The sequence below is a fragment of the Diceros bicornis genome, chromosome 38, assembly GCF_020826845.1.
Source record: "Diceros bicornis minor isolate mBicDic1 chromosome 38, mDicBic1.mat.cur, whole genome shotgun sequence".
Taxonomy (NCBI): Eukaryota; Metazoa; Chordata; class Mammalia; order Perissodactyla; family Rhinocerotidae; genus Diceros; species Diceros bicornis.
The window spans coordinates 16537130-16561423 of NC_080777.1; the positions used below are offsets into that span (position 1 = coordinate 16537130).

Below are 24294 nucleotides of genomic sequence, written 5' to 3' on the forward strand. Positions count from 1 at the left end.
CCTCTGTTTACATCACATTTGCTGATATTCTATTGGCCAAAAAAAAAAATTGGTAAGTCAACCTAGGCTAGTGTAGAAATATTCTACCAAAAAGCATGGAAAGAGAAAAGTGTTGTATCTGACTTTTTGGAAGCATATTTTTAAAGGGAGAGTCATGCCCTTCTCTCTTTCTACTTCTTAGTGGACAGGAATTGGTCTTAGGGTATGAGTAGATTTATAGACAATCACACAAAATGAGGAGAATCCACAGCCAAGTTGTACAAAGTCAACTTGTATTTTCAGGTGAATTTTGAGAAACTGATGAAAATGAACTCATTTTATAAAACTTTAAAGCCTTTTTGTCACTTGCTTTTAAACCACATTTTAAGGTATAGCAAATATAGAGAAAGTATAATATTTATGTATTATATAAACTTATAGGTTAATGAAATGGTAGTAAAATTACATTATCTTATTTACAGCAGATTTTCTCATGTGGAGAGATTTGATTTGATTGAAAAAAAGTACCTTGAGAAGACTGGGGTGTTGCACAAATCAAGGCAATAGGGATGCTTTTGAGATGTTCTGTGTAAAAGGTGAGAGTCAGATGTAAAGAGGAAAAGTAGACAGGCATTAGACAGGAGTGAGGAGTAGGGAGAGAGAAGGCACAGAAATGGTGGCTAATTGGAGTGCAGAAGCCCATGAAAATCTCTGGTTGTAGGGAAACTAAAAAGATATTAAAATTTGCAAAGTAATGCTCTCCCTCTTCTTTCACCCCAAATCTATAGTAAAGTTTAGTACATATTTCTTTTTAACAAGAGCTCTTCTTGAGATTGAGGCACTGGCTCACTTGCACCTCTAGGGTGATTCAGGGCACAGCTCTCAGGGGGCAAGAAGATTTCAAAATGGAAGAAGCAGAAATGTAGGGTCAGGGTGACCACAAAAATATCGATACACAGAATTCTGGTCAACTTAAGAAGTACTTTTGTCTTTCAACGGGAGTGAAATTAGGGTTATAGGCATTCTTATGTAAATTTCTTCTATCTTGAGTAACGATCTGGTTTCCATGGGTCTGTTTGAGAGTGGAGATGGGGAACACAGCCAGGTCCAAGGAGGCAATTCACGGTCCTTGTGTATCGTTCTGGACCTACATGTGTCTTTGGTATTGAAGTTCATTTTTATCTACAACCACATCTGGTGCATGTGTGAACTTTTATTTAGCAGAGTATTGGACATTCCTCGTGTCAATTATTTTATCCTTAATGATTCCAGTGAGTCCTAATTTCTCAGATAAGGAAAAATGGGACAAGGATAGATTTGTAAAAATTATTTAATTAAAAATCCCTTCTTTACCTCTTTGTAACTGAATCCCAACCTCATGTGATCTTTTTGAATATCCTTGAGATTTATGGTAATTAAAGCCATGTCTTTCCACACATAGGTTACTTCCCTCTGTGATAACCCTGCCTCCAAATGTGGAGAGCTGGATTCAGTCCAAGTGAAAGGAAATCAGGGGGAGAAATGCCAGTGACTTTACAAGGCTTGATGTCTGTATCCACATCTCTTGTGAAAGACCAAAGTTATTGAATTTCTCATATTTATTTCACATTTGATATGTATATGTTTCCTTATGATGTTTTAGCTCTTAATTATTTTTCTATAACTAACATAGTATTATCTATGTATATCGTAGATGTATATAGTACACATATATTTTGTATGTATATATGCAAATGTATGTCTATAGGAGATATAGTATATAGTACATACATATTTTACGTACTTGCATTCTCAAACAGCACCTTCAAGATGAAAAATACTCCTTTTTTCAGCTGTTATTTTGCTTGACAATGCTCTAAAACACGTAACCTTTTTTTGCATTTTTTACCATAATATAAATCAGCTAAATGTACTTAATGTGATTACTTCATGCTACAAATGAACCATAAATATGCCAAAATATTCCTAAAAGCAGAATTGTGTAAAAAGAAGAAATGTTAGCAGGATCAGTATCAGTGGACATAAATGGATGCTATTAACAAAGAACTTTATTTTAAACATTGTTAAAACCTAATGGGATGATATTATTATAGAAAGATTCTTTAATTTACGCACCTGGCATGTATAAAACAAGTTTGGATCAACAAGACAGTCAATGAGAGGAACAGAGAGGGTGGAATTGTAAAGACTAACTTAACTGCTGCTCTTTTCTATTTTCGATCTCCACATGACTATATTCTGATTTCTTTCTATGGGGCTTAATGCTTAATTCCACGTTTCCCTTAAGTCATATACAACTGATGTCTCTGGGGTTTATTTTTGTTCAGTTCTATATATTCACTCTGCCAAAGCTTCCCATATTTTTGTGTCAGGAGGAAAAAGACCTTATTACCTTCTTGTCTGCTTAACATTTAAAGTTTTTTTCTCCCTCCCTCCCTGTCTTGTACCTAATGAGCAAATTATCTAAAAATAGATACGTTCATCATTCTACAAAATGTTGTATCTTCTCTAGATTGGAGGCCAGTGTAATTGTAAGAGACATGCGTCTGGCAGACAGTGCAATCAGTGCCAGAAAGGATTCTACAATCTACAGGAGTGGGATCCTGATGGCTGCCGTCCCTGCAGCTGTAATTCCTCTGGGACAGTGGATGGAGATATTACCTGTCACCCAAATTCAGGCCAGTGCAAGTGCAAAGCAAATGTTATTGGTATGTGTAATGCAAAAGTTTACAGTCACATCTCTATTACCATCTGGAATAAAATTCTCTATTTGATTTCTTAACTGAAGAGTAAAGCAAATTTCCTTGCTCAAGGCAGACTGGGGAAAAAAAAACAATTTGGATGAAATTAACTGTCTAAAAATGATTAAATTAATAATTCTATCAAACTACAGCTTGAAGCTTAGTTTAATCAACCCTTTAAAGTTTCTTTATTCTGTAGACGCATTAGTTCACATGGTCCCATACTAATAAGTCATAGAAAAATATAATTTGCCAACTGCATAGATGTTTCTTTTAGAAAATTAGCACTTTTTCAAAATGTTTTACACTTAATGAGTTCTAAGCAAATCATTTCCATGCTAGTTTTCTTAATAGACCAAAATAAATGGATTTTTTCAAAATGTTCTGTGCTACAGGGTCCTTTGTGATAAATCTTTCCATTTTTTTCTATTATATTTCTTTGAACTGTTCCTATGAAATGCAAAATAAGTCAATATAATTCCACAGATCATGTATATGCTAGGGTTAGTTATAAAGGGCCACATAATTTTAATTTTGTAATTCAGTGCCAAGCTGATTATAATAAACAGCTGCCTTCGGTGTTATTTATCATTTTTTTGTACAAGACGTGCTTTTTTGTTTGTTACTCCCACAGGTATTTTTCAGAAATTAGATTTGATTATAGCAATTTATTACATCCAACATTTTTGAGGGGAACCACAGCCACATAAGGACAAAATTTATCAAGTGCCCAAAATGCACTATGTACATAATGCACTTTGAAATTTTGATATATGAGAATATTATGAGAGGAAAGTTTCCTGATGAAGTGAGTCTTGTATTGTAACTGAACATGTCTTGGTTAACATAGGCAGTTTAAAAAAGACCTTTACCTTTCTATTGTCATTCAAGACACCAAGTCCTCCATAGTTTTTCTAACATTGACCTGAACCTTATGATAATAAAAACATGCCTGGCAGACACACACACACACAAATGCATATATCCATATATACATACATATGAATGCATTCTGAATAATATTTTCATTTTTGTGATGTAACATTAAAGCTAATTATCTTTATATATGTAGATAAAAATACATCATTTTATACAATTCAGCTAGACAAGCATTCCATTTTAGTTTAATAAGAAAGCATATGGGCATGCTTAATGGTATTACACAAGATTTGTATGGTTTAGAGAAAGATTATATTAAAATTTTTAAAATAACTTGACCTTATGCATTTCAAGCATGTAAAAACTGACTTTTCAGATAAAAAGAATAACTAACTTGTAAAGAGAAGCACCGTTTTGTATAAGTGTTATCTGTGATCTGAAAGAAGTCAAAGATATGTGAATTCAATCTATGTGGCATGCTTTGTTCTTTAATGTGAGATATATTTTAAATTCAAGATGTGAAAATAAAATTTAACAGAAAGCCTTTAAAGACAATGAAATGGTTATGAGATGATATCAATAAAATCTTCCCTGTGATGGCTAGATTCCAGAGTTTAAGGAAGGAAAAAACAAAGCAAACTTTACTATTTACTTAGAATTTGTTATGACCTCCCTGCCTTTTACCTATATTATTGGTTGAATCAGAGAGTTTTCTGCAGGAAAATATAAATATATATTTTTGAAGAGGACATCATCATCTTGATATTATTTCTAGAGTAATTTCTGCACATGCAGTCTTTTTAATAAAAATATAAACTTGATATGTATATATATTTCTTTTCCTAATGGGATTAGCAAGGAATCTTATTCAATTTTACCTTGTTAATATGATAAAAGAACCCAGAAAATATAAGTGTATGTTGTCTATGCTTCACAAAGCAAACTGTTAGAGTTAACAAAACTGTTAAATCTTACTAATGATTCTATCACCGGTAAAATACATTAGCACCAATAATTTTATTAAAGTAGGCCATTCATCTAGAATAAAAAGGGAGAAGGATGTGAATTAAATACCAAGTGTGCTAACTCGCCTGCACTTGTTAACACCGACTGTGGTGCCCTGTAGGCCTTCCTGAGTGTCGTTAGGAATAGATTACCTGTCACGAATATGTATGGCATATTCAAATAAGCACTGCGCATATTTTTAAAACTGATATGATATGAATCCATGTAGACCAATTTTAATAGTTCAAAATGAGTCATAATTCTTGTTAACAATACAGTTATTTTTAAAATTTGCAGCAATAGTGGTCCTTTTGTATTTTCCTTATTGAAATTAAATGATATGCCTTAGGTGAGTCATTCATCACTGTTAAAGAACTTACTTGCCTTCCATTGGCATTCTTGAATTTTTATCCATATATATACATATATATTATGTATTTCCTTCCACTTTAGAAGATGTTTTTCTACATATGAGTTCCTGAATGTGTTTTTGACTGTTATTTTAGGACTAATTTTTTTATTGCTATTATAGCTTGAAATAAATGTTTCAATTGATTCAACCCCACATAGTTATTTAAATTCATGGATATGTGAAGACTATCTAAAGGAAGTATTTTGCATCTCAACATTTACTATTCAAAAAAATGTTTATTTCTTTGCCTTGTAGTAGTCTTTTTGAAACTAACCCAAGTTGTCAGAGATTTAAGTTTAGGTGATAAAACATTTTTCTCTGTTTGTGAAATGTCATTATGTATTCCTTTAAGTAGAAATAATATAAAGAGCAGAATTTACTTAGTCTTTAAAGAAGTATGTTCTGAATCACACAATATGACAAGCAACGTGATTGCTTTATGAGCCAAGGAGAACGTAATTTATATTAATTGAAAATGATAAAATATAGGAGCATATAAAAGCATTCAAATAAAAATTGTTCTGGATAAGTTTTATTTATAGTAATTATTTAAATGTGTCATATTGAGAAGTAAGTCAAATAATATACTATTATCACAAAAATAGTTATCAGCTTAATGTTTTATTATAAACATTTTTAGGAGATTCTGATTTCAAGGAAAATAATGTGGTAATATGCAATTCTTCTGTATGGCTTTGAAAATGTATTTCACTCTCCACTGTTAAATGACTATGCTTTGTTAATATAAAATAACTAAAAAGAATAGTTTTAATATAGTTAAATAGCTTTAAGATAATAGTTTTAATATTTGTTAAAGGGGAAAAGAGCACTAGTGTACGTTAACAGAAGGATTTGCATTAAACGTTTTTCTTTGCATTAAGTAATAAATAAATAAAATTTTATAAAGCACATTACAAAAATAAAGTTGTATGTGAATGCCAAATTAAGTATTGCCGTCATATTTTGAGTATATGATCAGCCCTCTGTGGTATTGCTTGTGAGAAAACACGATATTGTGTGTTTACACTAGATGTCGGTAGTAGCATTGTTTGTGCCTCAGCTATCTTGAAAGCTTGAATGGAATCATTTTCCCATCCTCACCTTTTTAAACACATTCTATCTTTAGGACTTCGATGTGATCGTTGCAATGTTGGATTTAAATTTCTCCGAAGTTTTAATGACGACGGATGTGAGCCCTGCCAGTGTAACCCTCACGGCTCAGTGAACAAACACTGCAATCCTCTTTCTGGGCAGTGTGAGTGCAAAAAAGAAACCAAAGGATTTCAGTGTGACACCTGCAGAGAACACTTTTACGGTTTGGACATCACCAGTTGTAAGGCCTGTGACTGTGATACAGTTGGATCCCTCTCCGGAAGTGTCTGTGATGCTAGGACAGGGCAGTGCGTATGTAAGCCCAACGTAGGAGGGAGACAGTGCAATGAGTGTTTGGACGGATACTTCTACCTACAGCAAAATAATTCTTTCCTCTGTCTGCCTTGTAACTGCGATAAGACTGGGACAGTAAATGGCTCTCTGATGTGTGACAAATCAACAGGACAATGTCCTTGCAAATTAGGAGTAACAGGTCTTCATTGTAATCAGTGTGAGCCTCACAGATACAATTTGACCACTGGCAATTTCCAAGGCTGCCAGATGTGTGAGTGTGACTCCTTGGGGACATTACCTGGGACCATTTGTGACCCAGTCAGTGGCCAGTGCCTATGTTTGCCTAATCGTCAAGGAAGAAGGTGTAATCAGTGTCAACCAGGTAAGAAAGAAATGTGTGACATTTTCAGTGCACAATGACTTCCCTTTCATTATCCCACATCTGGTGATTCCTCTTTGTTTCTGGGTTGGGACTTCTAGAAAATTTATTTCTGACATCATTGTTGTATTTATGTCATTTTTCATTACAGACATAACTATTTAATTTGTTCAAGATTATGTGGCATATTTGTGTTGCTATATTTGGGATGACCCTTTAGATGAACGCCAGCCAATGAGACATTTAATAATTGGGACTTATATTTAATTTCTCAACTTGAAGTAAATCCCTCTTTAACAACTAAAAAAAAAAAAAGTCTGAACTAAGAAAAGCAAGAATACATTTTATTTTCCAGAGAAAGGAAACCTTGGGTTGATTATCTATACAATGCCAGGTATTCAGATGATGAACTGATTTTCTGAATAAAGCTGACCAAATGTTTTTAGTAAATGGGCTATAGGTTCTGGCATCACATAGAAATATCTAGAATTATTTTTAAATGCCACCAAGTTAATAAGATAGGCTACTATTTAGCCCCACTGTACCCATCTTTCCATCTGTTTCCCCAGTGGAAGAAAGATGGGCCCTATCCGTGGCTTTCTCCTTGGCTGTATATGAAACAAGACAGTTTCTTTATAATAAATTCATCATGATGTCATGATAAGTACAAATATTTATCAGTTGTTTAACAGCTGTATTAATTGTTGTCCTGCCTGACAAAATCAGCTCCAAGTTATCTGAGCCTGTGAAAATGAGTGTGATACAAATTTAAAAGGATGATTTGTCTGCCAGGGAAGGGTAGGACTAAAGTCCTCTTTTACATGACAAGGAATCCAGCTTAGGAAAATTGAGCCATACCTTTCCTTTGATGTTGGTCAGTGAGACAAGTAAATCCAAAGAGACAAGAAGGAATTGATGAATAGTTAATTCTTCCTGAGATATAAGTATCAGAAAAAAATTGAACTGGCTTAATCATAAATAGATACGTTATTATCCATATATTATCACTGGATGTTCCACAAAACCTGATATGGAAGCTCCCATTGACATATATTCATTCATTCATTCATTCCCATTCATGTTCTCTCTCTCTCTCTCTCTCTCTCTCTCTCTGCAGAAGGGCACACTCTGCTTCTTTCTCCCTCTCTGTATGGTTATATGGCCAGCCCTCGTCCCCTGAGTTTGCTTACAGTTCTAGTTTCAGCTATACAGAGAGACTTATCAGCTTCCTCTTGGTTACAATTCCAAGAAGGAAATCATAATTGACTCAGTTTTGTTATAATGGCTACGTCTGAGTCCATTCACCATGGCCAGGAGTGTCAGGGTCACATAAAATAAGCATGGCTTCTGGGGACCACTCCTTCAGGTAGGAGCAAGGTGGTAAGTATCTCAGAAAACAGGAAGATTACTAAGAGCTGGGAAGATAACCTATAGCTACAGCTCATTGTGCTCTTTTAGCTTCAGATTCATCGTTCCAAATTTGCAATCAATTGTTTTTCTTTTTGATATTCTAAGATGATATTTTTTCTTACTATTTATTAATATCTCTAATTTTGATAAGGTACTAGATCCCCTGCACAAATAACCATGATTTATATATTCTTCTTTCTAAATAAGTCAGCAAAAGCTAATAGATCAAATGTTATATCTTTTTGAGTAATTATCCATTGTTAATTTTATTGAATGTTTCACTCTGACCTGGGATATAGCTATGCCACAGATCTGGAGATCAACTGACTCAGATCAGAACAGGAGGATCAGGGATTCAGATCCTCCTTTGGACTGATACATTGAGTGGAAGAAAAAGAAACTGATAGATTTCTTGGATAGATTTCTATTGGAGAGTTTTGATTCCTAGAAATACCTAAGAGATCCCTAGCTAAACAAAGGCAAATTTTCCAAGGAAGGAAATATAATCAAAGCATATTATATGGCAGAGCTGTGAAATAGATTTATATATCCATAATAAAATAATCTCTAAATATTGATTTAACCAAATACAGATACTATTGAAGAGAGGGTATTAAGGAGCTAATTACTCATCTTCTGTAGTAGGAAGATAATAGTCTAAATTTTACAAGTTGGGGTGGAACAATGTATGTTATTCAGAAATATGAAAATAAACATCTAAAGGAGTTGAAGGTGGGTTCTGGGTAGGGAGATTCCTAGGAGAAGAATGGAGCATTTTACATTGCTATTTTACATTGTGAACCTTAAAATTCTATTTGGTTTTAAAAAATGATCTGCATGTAAATTTTGATAAAAATACGAATTAAATTTAAAAGTTAAAATACTGGAAAATCAAACTCAATCTTTTTCCTCCCCCACATGGTTTCTTGTATCTCCTTCTGGCCCCTTTCTTTTTGGGATTTACCTGGTATAGTGTTTTGTGTTTTGGTTTTTGGGTTTTTTGGTGAGGAAGATTGGCCCTGAGCTAACATCTGTGCCAATTTTCCTCTATTTTGTATGAGGGATGCTACCACAGCACTGCTTGACGAGAGGTGCGTGACGAGTGGTGCGTAGGTCCCTGCCAGGATCCGAACTTGCAAAACTTGGGCCGCTGAAGCAAAGCGCGTAAGCTTAACCGCTATGCCACCGGGCCGGCCTCGGTTTAGTGTCGTTTGTTTTAAGAAAATAATTTCTTAGCGGCTATTTGCCTAAGCACAGATGTCGCAAAACTCCTCTCCAAAGGTTTATGGCAAATTGTTCTCTCTTTTAAGCAGGATATAGAGTGAGAATCATCACTATTAATGAAAATAATTATCATATTTAAAATATTCTTGTATTTTCTTTACTTGTACAGTTTTCTTATTTCCCTTGTTAGAATATCAATAAGTTGAGAGCAAGGTTTATCTTATTCAACTTGCATAGCCACAAGACTAGTGTAATTCCTTGTAAGTTGCATGCACTCAATGAGTGTTTTGTTTAATTGGAGACACAGAAATAATCAGGAGTTTTAACAAGGGGATCTGTATTAGTTAGGGTTCTCCAGAGAAATAGAGCCAATAGGAGGTGTGTGTGTATGTATACATGTATTTTTTTCCACTAAATGTATCAGTCCATGGGAGGATCCGAACCCCCGATACTCCTGCTCTGATTTGAACCAGTCAATCTCTAGTTCTGTTGCACAACTGTATCCTAGGTCTGACTTTTGCAGCTGTACTGAGAATTTCTTCACGTCTCCTATATTGGATCCCCTGTTTCCTGAATTCTATGTGTTCATTTTTCTTGGTTTATTTGTGTATTTTGTAGAGAGAATGCTCCAGTAGCTTCTGAAAAGGAGTGCAGGGAGGGAAGTAAATTTGTTTTTAGAATTTTGGAATGTCTGAAATTATCTTTATTCCATACTCATAGATATTTGAAATTTTACCACTATATAGAATCATTTTCACTCAAAAAATGTGTTATTTCACCATTATCTTCTAGCAGCACCAATTAAAATCTTCTTTCTTTCTTATTTTTCGTTTTTACATTCCAGAAGTTTCACCATCTTGCCATCCCTTAATTCAGAAAATTTCATGAAGATATGCTTTTGGTTAAATGATTTTTCTGGGCAGCCAGTGGGCCCTTTTGTCTATAGATTACTGTTCTTATATTCTGGGAAAATCTAAAAAAAAACACCTTCATAGCAACATCTGGACTAGTGTTTGACCAGACAACCGGATACCAACCCTAGCCAAGTTGACACATAGAATTAACCATCACAGGGAGCCTTTCATATAATCCGTGTGTTCACTGTAACCCTTCATCCTTGTACCTGTTGAGTCCAAACCCTCTCTGGTTTAACTTCTAAAGAGGAAACTTGTTGTCTTCTCTCAAAATTTGAGAGGGACAACTTTCTGCTTGAGGAAGGAATGAACTACACCTCCCACCTGACTTCAGAAATCTCTGGAGCGTACAATTCCAAACCTTTCTTTCTAGAGTTATGCAACCTGAATCAGTTAGCTTATTGTTGGCCTCTCCACTGCAAATTCTTCAGTTTTGCTTGTATACATCTATCATTAGCTGCCTCTTCCTCTTCTGTTCTTTTTTATTTTATTTTATTTTTGGGAATTTCAGAAGGGAAAAATCAGTCCATCAACCTATGCCTAACTGAAAATGTTACCCCAGTAGTTTCTGGGTTGTAATCTTTTCAGACCAAATCTTTGCAGCAATCCTTGACTCCTTTCTTTTACCCACAATCCTGTCTGTGCCCGTCTTCCTCTACTTTGTATGTGGGATGCCTGCCACAGCATGGCTTGATGAACGATGTGTAGGTCCACGCCCAGGATCCGAGCCTGCAAGCCCCGGGCCTCTGAAGCAGAGCACATGAACTTAACCACAATGCCACCAGGCCAGCCCCAATCTTGTTGGTTTTACCTTCAAATATATACAGAATCTGACCACTTTTACCACCCTCACTTATCCATCTTTGTCCAAGCCATTTTTATCTTTCTCCTGGATTATCTGAATAGCCTCCTAAACTTCCTGTTCCTCCCCTTTATCCTTCTTCAGTCACTTCGCAACATGCAGCCGAAGTGATACTGTTCAAACTTTGGTCAGATGGTACCACTCCACTCTCTGCTGGCTTCCACCATTGTAAGTATAAAACAAATTTGATGGACACCCACATGATCTGTGACACCCATGGTCTTTCTGATCTCATTTCCATGAGTCTTCAGATCATTTCATCTGTTCCTCTCCAGCCTACAAGTCTCAATGCCGTTCTTCAGATCGTTCAATGCTCTATCCCAGGCACATAGAGCACATCTCCATAGGAAGTGCTCCACATATATTTTCCAAATTAGTGAATAATTACACTTAAGAAATACCTCAATGGCGTTCTCCTCTTTTTAGGCATGGGCATAGTGCAAGCCTGTGAGTGTTCCTTTAACCACACATAGGGAGGATGCGGTGTTTTACTTTGCAAGGGAGGAAGGAAAATACCGGCCTAAGTACTTAATGTATTTTTTTTTGACTAAACAAGATATTCTGCACACACATCTGTAGCATATCAAAAGCTCACAGTGTGCTTGCAGACCTTTTTTTTGTTGTTGTTCTGCATTCTTCTAGCTTCCGAAACTAGTTTGAATTTTGTTTTCTGGGTTTATTGTCTCTTACTGTGAAATTTACACTGAAAAAAGAAACACTTATCCTGAAGTATCTTTATCATAAGCAGATGTTTCACAGTAGCCAGCTCTGCAGTGTGCACCTTAGAATGCACTGCTGCAAACTGAAGCTTCCATTCGACTTTTTTAAACACATCTGAGAGACCTGGATCTTATGCTACAGGGAGGAGCACCACGCAGATGTGCGTGAGCAGCGGGGCACAGAGGGGGAATTGTGGGGTATGAGGGGTGAACTAGCCAGCCAAAGGACTTCTGCCTGCATTTTTCATCTGTGATTGTAAATATTACGACCAATACTAGACTACTGCACATAGACTCTCGTCCCACTTTCTTAAAAAGCATTCTTAAGGAAGGTGCCTATAATGAAACCTCATGTATTATTAACCTAACCTTACTATGAACGTACAAGGAATAGGCTTAATTCAACTAAAATTTATAGGCAATTTGTTAAAGCAGCAGCTCACATTAGAAGGTACATTAGAGCCACGTTGGTTTTAATATGCCATTCAATAACTTGAACAGAGGTTAAAAATGCTGCTTAACCTCCATTAAGTATTTTAAAAATGCTTTAATTTAAAATTATTTGGAGTGTGTGTACATATGTGAATGTACACATACCCACGCTAATAAATATAGCACTAAATCTGTTTTCCCAGCGCGTTTTTTTCAGCGCTGGATGACCTCGTAATGTTCAACAGCAGGCACTTAATCAGAGGCCAGGCCGGGAAAGGCAGGGAAGGATGTCAAGGCATCCCGGGCCGGTGACCCACTCTTGCCCTTGAGCACGAGAGGCAGAGAGGGGGTATTGAGAACTCTGCAGCTTTGAAATAAAATAAAGACTAATTTATAATGAAAACAGCTTCATATGACGTGTTTTGTGCTAATAGGACAATTCCTCATGCTTCCCTCTGGTATTTACTTTTGGTTTTGCTTTATAATTCATACACACCGTTAGAAAGTAAAACAAAGTATCTTACTTCATTAAGAAGCGTATCATATTTGTTAAGGAATGAGCTCATAAACCTGAATTGCATGCAAGGCCCTGCCAATGGAATGGGAATTAGATGGCTGATAGTCCATTAAAAGTCAGTGCATCAAAGTTGAGATCCGATTACGCCACATGTCCTAGTGTTTGGGGAAACAGCTTTCCAGATTAACATGTTTTTCAATGAGAGACCTGAGTCTCAGAATAAGTATCCGCCTTGATAAACCACCAGGAAAGAGTCTTGTTATAGGCAATATGAACCATAATCTTAGACACATCTGGAAACAAAAGAGACATTGACAAGTCATTATTGAAACTTTAATTTAGGAAAATCCCACTTTCATAGAAAACTGCTTGATAAAAATTGCAATGATGATGGGGCTGGCCCAGTGGTATAGCGGCTAAGTTCACATGCTCCACTTTAGTTGCCTGGGGTTCTTAGGTTTGGATCCTGGGTGGGGACCTACACACCACTCAACAGGCCATGCTGTGGCAGCATCCCATATATAAAATAGAGGAAGATTGGTGCAGATATCAGCTCAGGGCAAGTCTTCATCAAGCAAAATGAGGCAGATTGGCAACAGATGTTAGCTCAGGGCCAATCTTCCTCACCAAAAAAAAAAAAAAAGGAAAAGGAAAAGAAAAATAATTGCCATGATGATAATAGATAATATTTATTGAGTGTCTACTATTTTCCAATTCTTGGAATAGGGTTTTATCTGGAAAGTCCTATTTAATATGCAAAATATTTCTATGATGGAAGGACTAGTATTATTCCCACTTTATAATAGGGGAAATGGGTTCTAATTAAGTAGAAGAGCCATTTACAAATCCAGATCCATCTGACCCCAGAATCTGCACTCTGAAAAAGTGAAACTTTTTCTGACTAACTCAATATTTGACATAAACATTCACTCAATAAATATTTGAGGGTTGGTTAAAATAAATACTCTTACAAGTGTTTGTAACCTTTCCCCACCCTCAAACTCATCTCAACCCATGATTCTGGGTTCTGCTTCAGGTCCTGGGATATCTTGTTTATTGATCAGAATCCAAGTAAGAGTTAAAAAATGAAAATTAACAGAGTCCTAGGAGGCTACAGAGATCAAAGAGTGAGATGGAATGAAGGGTCTTGAAATGGGATTATCTCCATGAACTAAGTTGGAGAAAGTTTTGAGATGGTTGCGATGGCATGAGAGAGAGACTTTAGAGCACACATTTGATAAATATTGAGACTGAGAAAAATGGGAACAAAGAATATAAAAACTTTTCTGTGGCTTATGAATATACATATGTATCTATGCATTATAATCTCCAAGATGTAATCAGAGCTGTCGTTATTTACGTTCATTGTTGTTGTTAGATTTGATTCTTAGAGAATCTGCTTATGGAGCCCTTTCACAGATATTCACATAAACAGGAAAACTTGTTTTTTTATAAATCATAGAAGTTCAGTAGAATGTTTTCCCAAATATGAGCATGTTATTATACCCTTTGTTCTAACAACAGGAGACATAGTTTTGGGATGACACATTCTTTCTGAAGCTCTGTTCCATCTGTTGATATGGCAAGTATTACGTTTTAAATTTACTGTGCCTGATTCACATACTATTCATATACATTCCCTGCCATTCCTGATAGACCAGGCCACTCTGGCTGATCACTCTCACGACTCACAGAGTTATGTTTACCACTTTCCTTTTCAGTGTTAAAGAGATCATCTTATATTTTAAGGGGTAAAGGATATCCATCCATCCATCTACCCCTTCATCCATTCAGCCATCTATCCATTTCATTCATATATCTATTCTTTCAGTAAACATCCATTGAATAAATTACTATGTACCAGAGACTGTGCTGGTATAAGATATACAATCAAAAACGTATTAAGGCATTATGGTTTAGTAGGGGAAACTGACTCATGCATAAATATAACAAGTTTAAGTGTGATAAGTGCAATATTAGAAATGTACAATACAGAGAAGTATTAAAGGGAAGGGACTGATTAATTCTTGAAGGATGAGGGATATGGAGGCCTTAGTTGAGAAAGTGATTCCTGAGCTGAGTTCTAACAGTAAATAGGAGTTGCTAATATACTTAAGGAGGGTACGGCAGTCCAGGAAGAAGGAATAGGGGCAGATACTGTAAAGTATATCTAAACTAATTGGAAAGAGTTAAAAAAATTTTTTAAATTAGAGAAATTATATCTTGGGATGAATAATATTAATATTTATGCATTTATTGACATTTGGTCAACTCTATGAATAATAATTTTAGTATTATTTTTATATGAGACCACCAAATGGAGGAAAATTATTATTGTTTTAATTTGAAACAGTGTAATCTACTACACTTTATTCTGAAAATATTGATTTGTAAAACCATTACTGAAATAGTCTTTTGTTGCCCGGTATAGGGAACCACAGCTTCCTCCCTAGACTCTTCTCTTAATATTATGTCCATTCTCTGGCTTAAGATGAAAGTCTTTTCTTCTAAATGGCTTATAATTAGTGCTTAGCCTCAGCTCTGCCCTCCTTTTCTGAATAAGGCCTAGAGGTTAAACTTGTTTTCTTTCTCCCATTTCAAGACCTTGGTAAAGCCTAGTTGTTCATGGTCCTCAGGAGGGACATTGCTAGGAAATGGGCTCTTCTTTTATGCCCAGGACAGGTACTGTGCTGTGCAAATAGCCACTACAGGAGATCATACCAGCTGCCTTGCTAATAACTTTGAACTCTAAGGATTCTGTAAGCCTTCTCCTGGATAGAGCAACACTATTTATGATACGGGTGACTTTTTGCTTTAGCTGTATAACACATTACTTTCCGCATGAGACTTGTCTTGTTTGGGACCAGGGCGCAGCTGAAATAAAACTGGGGAAAATGATAAACTTTAGTAGGCTGATTTGTGCTATATATATGTGAACTCTCAGCTCCATATAATGTAAAGTGATAGCATTGTCCTAATGACTGTGCTTCAGAATGTGGTACAAAATCATTCATGGAAAGAAATCTCAAAAAGATCAGTTAAAATGATACAGACACGAAGATGTGGAACATGAAGTGGAGCTAACAGAGGGAGCTCAGAAATGTATTGTTAAAGAAAAGAAATTCAGGTCAGTTATCTTTAAACTGCACTCAGGAGCTGAAGTTTAAGTAGGAGGGAAGGGAAAATGTTGTTTTCTATGGTTGGAAGTCATAAAAGGAGAGGTAATGGTCTAGAATTAGGCACATTCAGGTAAGGCAAGAAGTAATCGCTGAGCAGGAAGGTACCTGAGTCATCCTAATTAGAATTGCTTAAAAATAGGACAACTAAAATACCGGTGGGATTAACCTTTATAATCACGCTCCTGAGAGGAGGAGGGGAATTAACCCCAAGACAAATTCCAATGTAGTCTTTTCCTTGAAGCCCTACCTCCAGGTAGCAGCCTCCCTGGGTGCTTTAATACCAATTTTGTTCTTCTCTGCTTATATCTCTGATTTTTCTGTGGCATTCTTTATTCTCCAAAATTTGGACAACCTAATGTTCTGCACCAAAATGTATCCCCTTTTATTTACAGATTTATCTGATAATTCATTTCTTATAAAAATCACCTCTAATTGTTCTAGAATTCTCTGTGGCTCAAAACTATTGCAATAAGTCCAAATTAATTCTTTGTCTAAGTATCTGTGCTGATAGGTAATTTATCCAAATTGGAGAGCTGTTAGTACATTCATCAAATGTTTATGGAATGCCTACCAGGTGCCAAGCACTGTACTGGATGCTGTGGAGACAATGATGAATTAATCAGATGAGGTTCTTGCCTTTATGAAGGTAACAATCCAGTGGAAATGAGATTAATTAAAATTTTCATGAGCACTCTAAAGGCAAGAAACAGGATGCTATGAAACTGTAACAGACATGCCTAAACCCACCTAGGGTAGGTTACTAGAGGAAGTCACAGGACCTACATGCATAGGAGAGAGCTAAGCAGAAAAGGTGGGTCAAAATCATTTCAGCAGACAGAGCAACCTATGGAAAGACATTTAAGTCTCAAGAACAGAAAGGAGTATGACTGGAGAGGGCTGAGTTGGGCATGAGCAGTGAGATGAAGCTAGAGAGATGGGTGGGACCTGACTGGAGGATTGGAGGCTGTGTTAGGGATTTGGATTTTTTCCTAAAGGGAATAGGAGGTCATCAAGTAGTTTTAAGTAGATGAATGAAATGTTCAACCTACACTCTGAAAAAGATTGTTCCAGCTACACTGTGAAGAATAGATTGGAGGGGGACAAGAGGGACACCATTAGATGAGAAAGCCTCTGGAGTTGAGATCCCTGGGTTTGAATCTGGGATTTGCTATTTGTCAACTCTATCATTTTAGGAAAATTTGTTAACCTTCCTAACCTTCAGTTTTCTAATTTGTATAATGGACATGATAGTAATACCTGAATTATTAGTGTTGCTGTAAGAACTAAATGAGATCATGAATATAAAGCTCTTACCATAGCCATTGGTACATAGTGTTAGCTATAAAAAACTTAGTGGTAACTTTAACTAGGGAGATGGCAGTGGGGATGGAGAGTAGAAGGTTTAAAATTCTTGGAAGAGGATATCCACAGGACTTGGTAATTAGCTAGATGTAGGGGTGAAGGAAAGTGAAGGACTCAAGGGCTGCCAGATTTAGCAAAATTCAGGATGCTTAGTTAAATTTGAATTTCAGATGATAATTTTATAATATAAGCAAATATCACATAAGACATACTTTTGCTAAAAAAAAAAATCATTGTTTATTGGAAATTGGAATTTAACTGTGCATCCTGTATTTTATCTGGCTACTCTGCCAAGCATGTCTCAAGGTTCTTGGTTGAGCAACTTAATAGATGGCAGTGCTATTTGCTGAAATGAAGATGATTAGAGGAGGACCAATTTTTAGTGGAAAGATTATGAAGTAGGTTTTAAATGCACTGAATTTTAGGTTCCTAGGAGACACCTGGCTGCAATGTAAATTATTTGGTCAGCCTTTCGTTGGTCATAATTGACACACTATTTAAGAACAGCTGTAACCACATTTGTGTTGGGAGTTAGGTAATGCCATGATAGAGTGTTCTGTTTTTTGATGTAATCCAAACATTATCTTTTAAAGAAAAAACTAGATAGAAAGTATATATTGAAAACTTCTCATTTCTTTATTTCCAGGTTTTTACATTTCTCCAGGCAATGCTACTGGCTGCCTGCCTTGTTTATGCCATACAACTGGTGCAGTTAATGACATCTGTAATAGCTTAACTGGCCAGTGCATTTGCCGAGATGCTTCCATTGCTGGGCAAAGTTGTGACCGTTGTAAAGACCTTTACTTTGGATTTGATCCTCAGACCGGAAGGTAAATATTTATAAGAATTAATAATTAAATATTTTTATTATATTTTCAATTACTTTTATTTTTTACTAACAGTGAATTTTTTGGCAGTATCTTTTGTAAAAAGTAATATTGTCTGTCCTCCTTAGTTTGTTGATGTATTTTTGACTCTGACATCTGCGTTTATTAAACATAATGATAATCTTTGAATATTTCCTTGAGTTCCAATGTTTAGGTTGCTATACATTGATAGATCTGCCCCGTATTGGGATCTGGGGATAATTAACTAAATAAAATCCTTCTCCTTCAAAGAACTTACGATTCATATGTGGAGAAAGACAGATGAAGAGATAACTGTAGAAGGAAACACACACACACACGTACACAATGTAAGGGCCAGGATCATCAGCATACGAATGTACGTACTTTGTTCTACATGGTCCCTGAATTTATTGCTTTTTATTTATTCATTTACTGTATCCATTTATCTTGTCTTGGCCTTTCTGACTTGGGTTTAAAGACCAGCAGATGAGAAACATATCTTTGTACTATGATATCATTTTTTTTCCCAGTGTGTAAAGTATATTCTGAAAGTAAATTAACCACTTGTCAAAGTTACGCTATCTTTAATGTTCTCCTTCTCATTTCCAGTATATCTGTGGGCATTTACCTTCACATATTTGTGTTCGTTGCTGTATTTTTAAAAATGTACTGGAATGCCAATTCCACGTGTGTTTTTTTTTTTGTCTGATCAGAGTATAAATTTATCTAGTGTTGGGACTATGTCTATGAAATCTTTTCCATCCCTCTCCCCAAGCCACTAGTATTGCATGCTGTACACACCAATCAAATCTGTTTCTCAATATATGTGTGTGTGTGTATTTATAAATATATTTGCTAATTATTCAAGGGTTTGAGATTATCTGGGCTCTTTTCAACTCATTGCCCCACTGCTGCCTGCCTTTTGGCCATTACGCTCTTCATTAACACCTCAATCAGAGTGTGGACAGGGTGACAGGGTAAATTATTGAAAAAGAACTCAAACTAGTTCATTTGGTTTTCTACTAAAATTCAATTTGATTAAAAAAACTTTAACATGATATTTAAAATACTTATTAAAACAATTTTTTGTTCTTATTTTGTATCTTTTTTGTTTTTTAAATCCATGCTGGTCTACTTCTGCTACCATTGGAATATCATCTTGGTAGTCTGAGAGCATTACCAGTCTTTTCTACAAATGCTGAATCACTCTGAATGGGCATAGAAAACACATGGTACAGTAAATGCTAAAGAAAAAGTGTTCCCAGGATTTTGACAGTAAAGCTGGAGTCAGTTATTGCACATACTACCTCCTCTGCATATTTTTTATTGAAAGACTATCTCACAAATTCCCCACTTGGAACTCTGGGGTTGGTTTGTTTCACTCTCGGCCACCTCTGTCTTTAGATGTCCTATCTTTTCCACAGTCTTTCTGACAACACTTAATTACCAAGAGAAAATATTTTCCCCAATCAACAATACTCCTTGGAACACTCATGCCCATCTATGGCATTTGGTGCCAGTCTCTTACCCATTTTTCCCTCTACTGATGCCCCTTGTTATTCTTCCCAGTGTTATCACCAAAACCCCTGTTTAATGACCAAGAGCTGTCTAATTTTCTCAGCTTTTTCACTTATCTTTCAAGTGAAACCCGATTTCCTTATTTCACCACTGCTTCTACCCATTAATGTTCCTAAGTTCAGGCTGATTTTTATCCCATTCTGCTTCTCTCTCATTTATCTACCCATCCCACTCCCACCCCATCTAAGGGCCGAGAACTGCTTACATAATAGTGCTCTATCACCTATCACACTTCAGCAGGACTGGCTAACACTGGAAATTGGACTTTGTGGATTAGACGCTGGGTTAAAATGTTAACCTAAATTGGTGAGGAATAGAAAAAGTCAAAAAATCAAAGTAGGTGTAAATTAAATTATTAGAAGGTGCTGAGGTTAGAATCAAGAAAGCAGAACTCAGTAAAATAAAAAGCATGAGTGTAGGTTAGAGTCTAGGAGTGAGATTCAAAGTGTAAAAAGCTGAGTAGATTCTAGAGTGAAAGATCTGGAGTAAGTGTGAGTTCAAAGTAAAAAGATTCCTGACAAGTTTTATACAAATACAGTTGTATATCTGTACCTATTAGCTGACTCATAATTATATTGAGTCAGGTAAAGAACTACCTTTTTAAAATTACAAATTTTCCTTTGAAATGATCCCACTTTTCTTCCATCCTTATTGTTCTTATCTTCAGACTTGCAAGTTTCCATTGATTGAGAACCTTATCAGAGGGATGGTATTTAATTCCCCATTCATTTAATTCCCCTTCCAGCAACCCATTTCTGTGACCACAGCCTCTATTTTGTGATGACTTGGAACTTCTCTACTCCTCAGATCTTTCTAATCTCAGAAATGCTGCTCTACAGACACATCATATCTTTCCAATCCTCTCATCTCCAAACTACCACATAGTCTGCTCCTAACTTCTCTCAAATCTCTAGTCCATTAGCCCTACCTAATCCTCTTTTGATGAGCCCTGTTCCTAACTTTCTCACCTTCTACTCCTAGTCTGGGGCAAAACCACTTTAATTGTGACTCTATTGAGTAAGCTGATTGTCATCAGGATCTTTCCCTTCTGCTGTCCATTGGGTCGGCTTCAGAGAACATAGCCCTGCTCCTGTCCTGTGAGGACTTGAAGGAAGACCATGTGCCTGTGCTGCCTGGGACTATACCATGTCTTTACTTCTCATCCTCTTCCTTTCTCTCCCCTTTACGCTATTGTGAGTCTTCAATCTCCTGCCCCTGTCCTTGCAGCTAATCTGGCCCTCTGCTTCATAGACAAAACAGAGAGAACCAGACAGAAATATCCCCAGGTTATTTTCTCTCTACCTCCAATTTGTCTACATTGTCACAGGTTCTTAATTTTTAATCTAGTCTTAGAAGAAAACAATGAATAATTTTTTTCTAAAAATAACCTATTGCCTGTTCTTGTGTCCCCTCCTGTTCTTCTCTTGCTCCTTCCTTTCTGTCTCTTCATCCCTCTCTTCCTTCCTCTGAACTTTGTTCCATCAAATCTTCCTTTTATTTTAATTTAAATCCCTCTCCATTGCTTATAGCGATGTACATATATGCTCTTCATCACCATCCTAAAGCCCCTTCTTTTGACTCTGCCCTGCCCTATGAGCCCTGAAAGTCGCTGTCTAGTCTCTCCCTGTTCACTCACTTACTAACATTTGAAAAGAGTGGTTTTTTATTCTTCATTTTTCTCACTTCCCCTTCATTCCTCAGCCACCACATTTGGTACCTACATTAGCAGAACTAGCAAAGTGCAGACAGCCAAGAACTAGTTAGATGACTCTTAAAACTCTCATCCAAATCAAGGAAAGTATATAACCAGATCAAGTACATAAAAATAGGTTAAGGAAAAGATGAATCTAGAAAGGAGGGTTTCACTGGAGGGAGAATAGAGGAGTCAGTGATACCTTCCAGTAAAAGGGTCTTATTAGATCCTTTGCAGGGTGACATGGGTCTCTTGCAGTTGAGGAGGCCAGTGGACTGATGTCTCTCTTAGACCTGGAAGATCTAAATGAGGAAGGACAGTGCGTCTGGGTTTGGATAGGCAAGCTGAGAGTGTTGTATATCTTATAATCCCAGAGTTTGTCAGGACAAGGAAGAGAGTGTATTTCTCATGACCAGATGAGGACCACAAAGAAGAGAGACAACATGAGGTCGTTTTAGCACCCGTACAAAGGGCCACCTGGAAGGCTAAAGAGGACTAGTAGAGAAAAAAGTGAGATTCCTGTGAGCTACAAAATTAGTAAGCAACCAGTTGGAATGGAAATGCATCTGACTACACTAGAACTATAGGTGAGAGATACCTAATGAGGAGGGAGAGACACCAATGAAGAGATCATAAAAGTACCACCCCCAGTGAAATGTCAGCTTTGTACATACACATGCGAGACCAGAGACCACAGCCTGCTTTGAGTTTTGCTAGTCCAGTGAGCTCCTACCCCTCCTCCAGCCCATGCATGAGAGAAGAGGAGAAAAATGCAAAGAGGCCAACCAAACTACCTTCCCTGGTTGTGGACTTGCTGCCTTCATCATGTCCTAGCTAGAAAAAAAGGGGAGAAGTCTGTGTTCAAAATGTCTATTCTGGGGGCTGGCCAGGTGGCGCAGTGGTTAAGTGCACGTGCTCTGCTGCGGCAGCCCGGGGTCCACCGGTTCGGATCCCCGGCGCGCACCAACACACTGCTTGTCAAGCCATGCTGTTGCGGCATCCCATATAAAGTAGAGGAAGATGGGCATGGATGTTAGCCCAGAGCCAGTCTTCCTCGGCAAAAGGAGGAGGATTGGCAGATGTTAGCTCAGGGCTGATCTTCCTCACACACACACACAAAGAAGTCTGTTCCTTTTTTTTTTTTTTTTTGAGGAAGAGTGGACCTGCGCTAACATCTGTTGCCAATCTTCCTCTTTTTTTTTGTTCTCCCCAAAGCCCAGTACATAGTTATGTATCACAGATGTAGAGTTGTAGCTCTTCTATATGGGACGCCGCCTCAGCATGGCTTGATGAGCCATGAGTGGGTGCATGCCCAGGATCTGAACCAGCGAACCCATGGCTGCCGAAGTGGAACGTGTGAACTTAATGGCTATGCCACTGGGCCAGCCCCTAAAATGTCTGTTCTTTAAATAAAGATTGGAGTATTGACTAACAGTGGACTAGATGTTCTATTTTCTGAATTGAGCCTTGTTTTTTTCTTTCAGCTTTATTGAGGTATAATTGACAAAAATTGTATATATTAAAGGTGTACAACTTGATGTTTTGATATATATATATTGTGAAGGGATCATTAAAATCAAGCTAATTAACATATCAATCACCTCACATTTTCTTTTCTTTTCTTCTTTTTGGTGTGGTGAGAATACTTCTCCCTCTCCCAGCCCCTGGCAACCATTATTCTACTCTGTTTCTATGAGTTTGACTTTTTTTAAAATTCCACATGTAAGTGATACAGTGCAGTATTTGTCTTTTTTTTTTTTTTTTGGTGAGGAAGATTAGCCCTGAGCTAACATCCATTGTCAATCCTCCTCTGTTTGCTGAGGAAGATGGACCCTGGGCTAACACCCATGCCCATCTTCCTCTACTTTATATGTGGGATGCTTGCCACAGCATGGCTTGATAAGCAGTGCCTAGGTCCACGTTTGGGATCCGAACCCATGAACCCCGGGCCACCAAGGCAGAGTGCACAAACTTAACCACTATGCCACCAGGCTGGCCCCAGTATTTGTCTTTCTATGTCTGGCTTATTTCACTTAGCATAATATCCTCTAGGTTCATCTATTTTGTTGCAAACAGCAGGATTTCCTTCTTTCTCATGGCTGAATAATATTTCATTATGTATATGTGTGTGTGTGTGTGTGTGTGCGTGTATGTGTATATTCTATTTTCTTTATCCATTCATCCATTGATGGATATTTAGGAGGTTTCCATATCTTGGCTATTTTGAATAATGCTGCAATGAACATGAGAGGTGTAGATATCTCTTTAAGATCCTGATTTTGTTTCATATACCCAGAAGTGAGATCGCTGGATCATATTGTACTCCTCTTTTTAATTTGCTGAGGAATTTCTATACTGTTTTCCATAATGGTTGTACCAATTTACATTCCCACCAACAGTATACAAGAGTTCTCTTTTCTCCACATTCTCACCAACACCTGCTATCTTTTGTCTTTTTGATAACAGCCATTTTAACGGGTGTGGGGTGATAGCTCATTGTGGTTTTGATTTCCATTTCCCTGATGGTTAATGACATTGGGCACCTTTTCATGTGCCTGTTGGCCACTTGTATGTCTTCTTTGGAGAAATATCTATTCAGGTCCTTTGCTCATTTTTTAATCAGGTTATTTGTTTTTTTTACTATTGAGTTGTACGAGTTCCTTATGTATTTTGGATATTAACCCCTTATCAGATAGATGGTTTGCAAATATTTTCTCCCATTCTGTAGGTTGCCTTTTTACTCGGTTGTTTCCTTTGCTGTGCAGAAGCTTTTTA

The 24294-nt window shown here is 36.8% G+C and overlaps 1 protein-coding gene across 1 annotated transcript in view; it reads left to right on the forward strand.

Moving 5' to 3' along the window:
• The window catches only part of USH2A (usherin), a 747185-nt gene that overhangs the window by 152718 nt on the left and 570173 nt on the right, over positions 1-24294 (forward strand). The window contains exons 11-13 of the mRNA XM_058533703.1: positions 2492-2687; positions 6143-6784; positions 18047-18230. Of these exons, the coding sequence (XP_058389686.1) occupies positions 2492-2687; positions 6143-6784; positions 18047-18230 (1022 nt within the window). The remainder of the gene's footprint in view (positions 1-2491; positions 2688-6142; positions 6785-18046; positions 18231-24294) is intronic.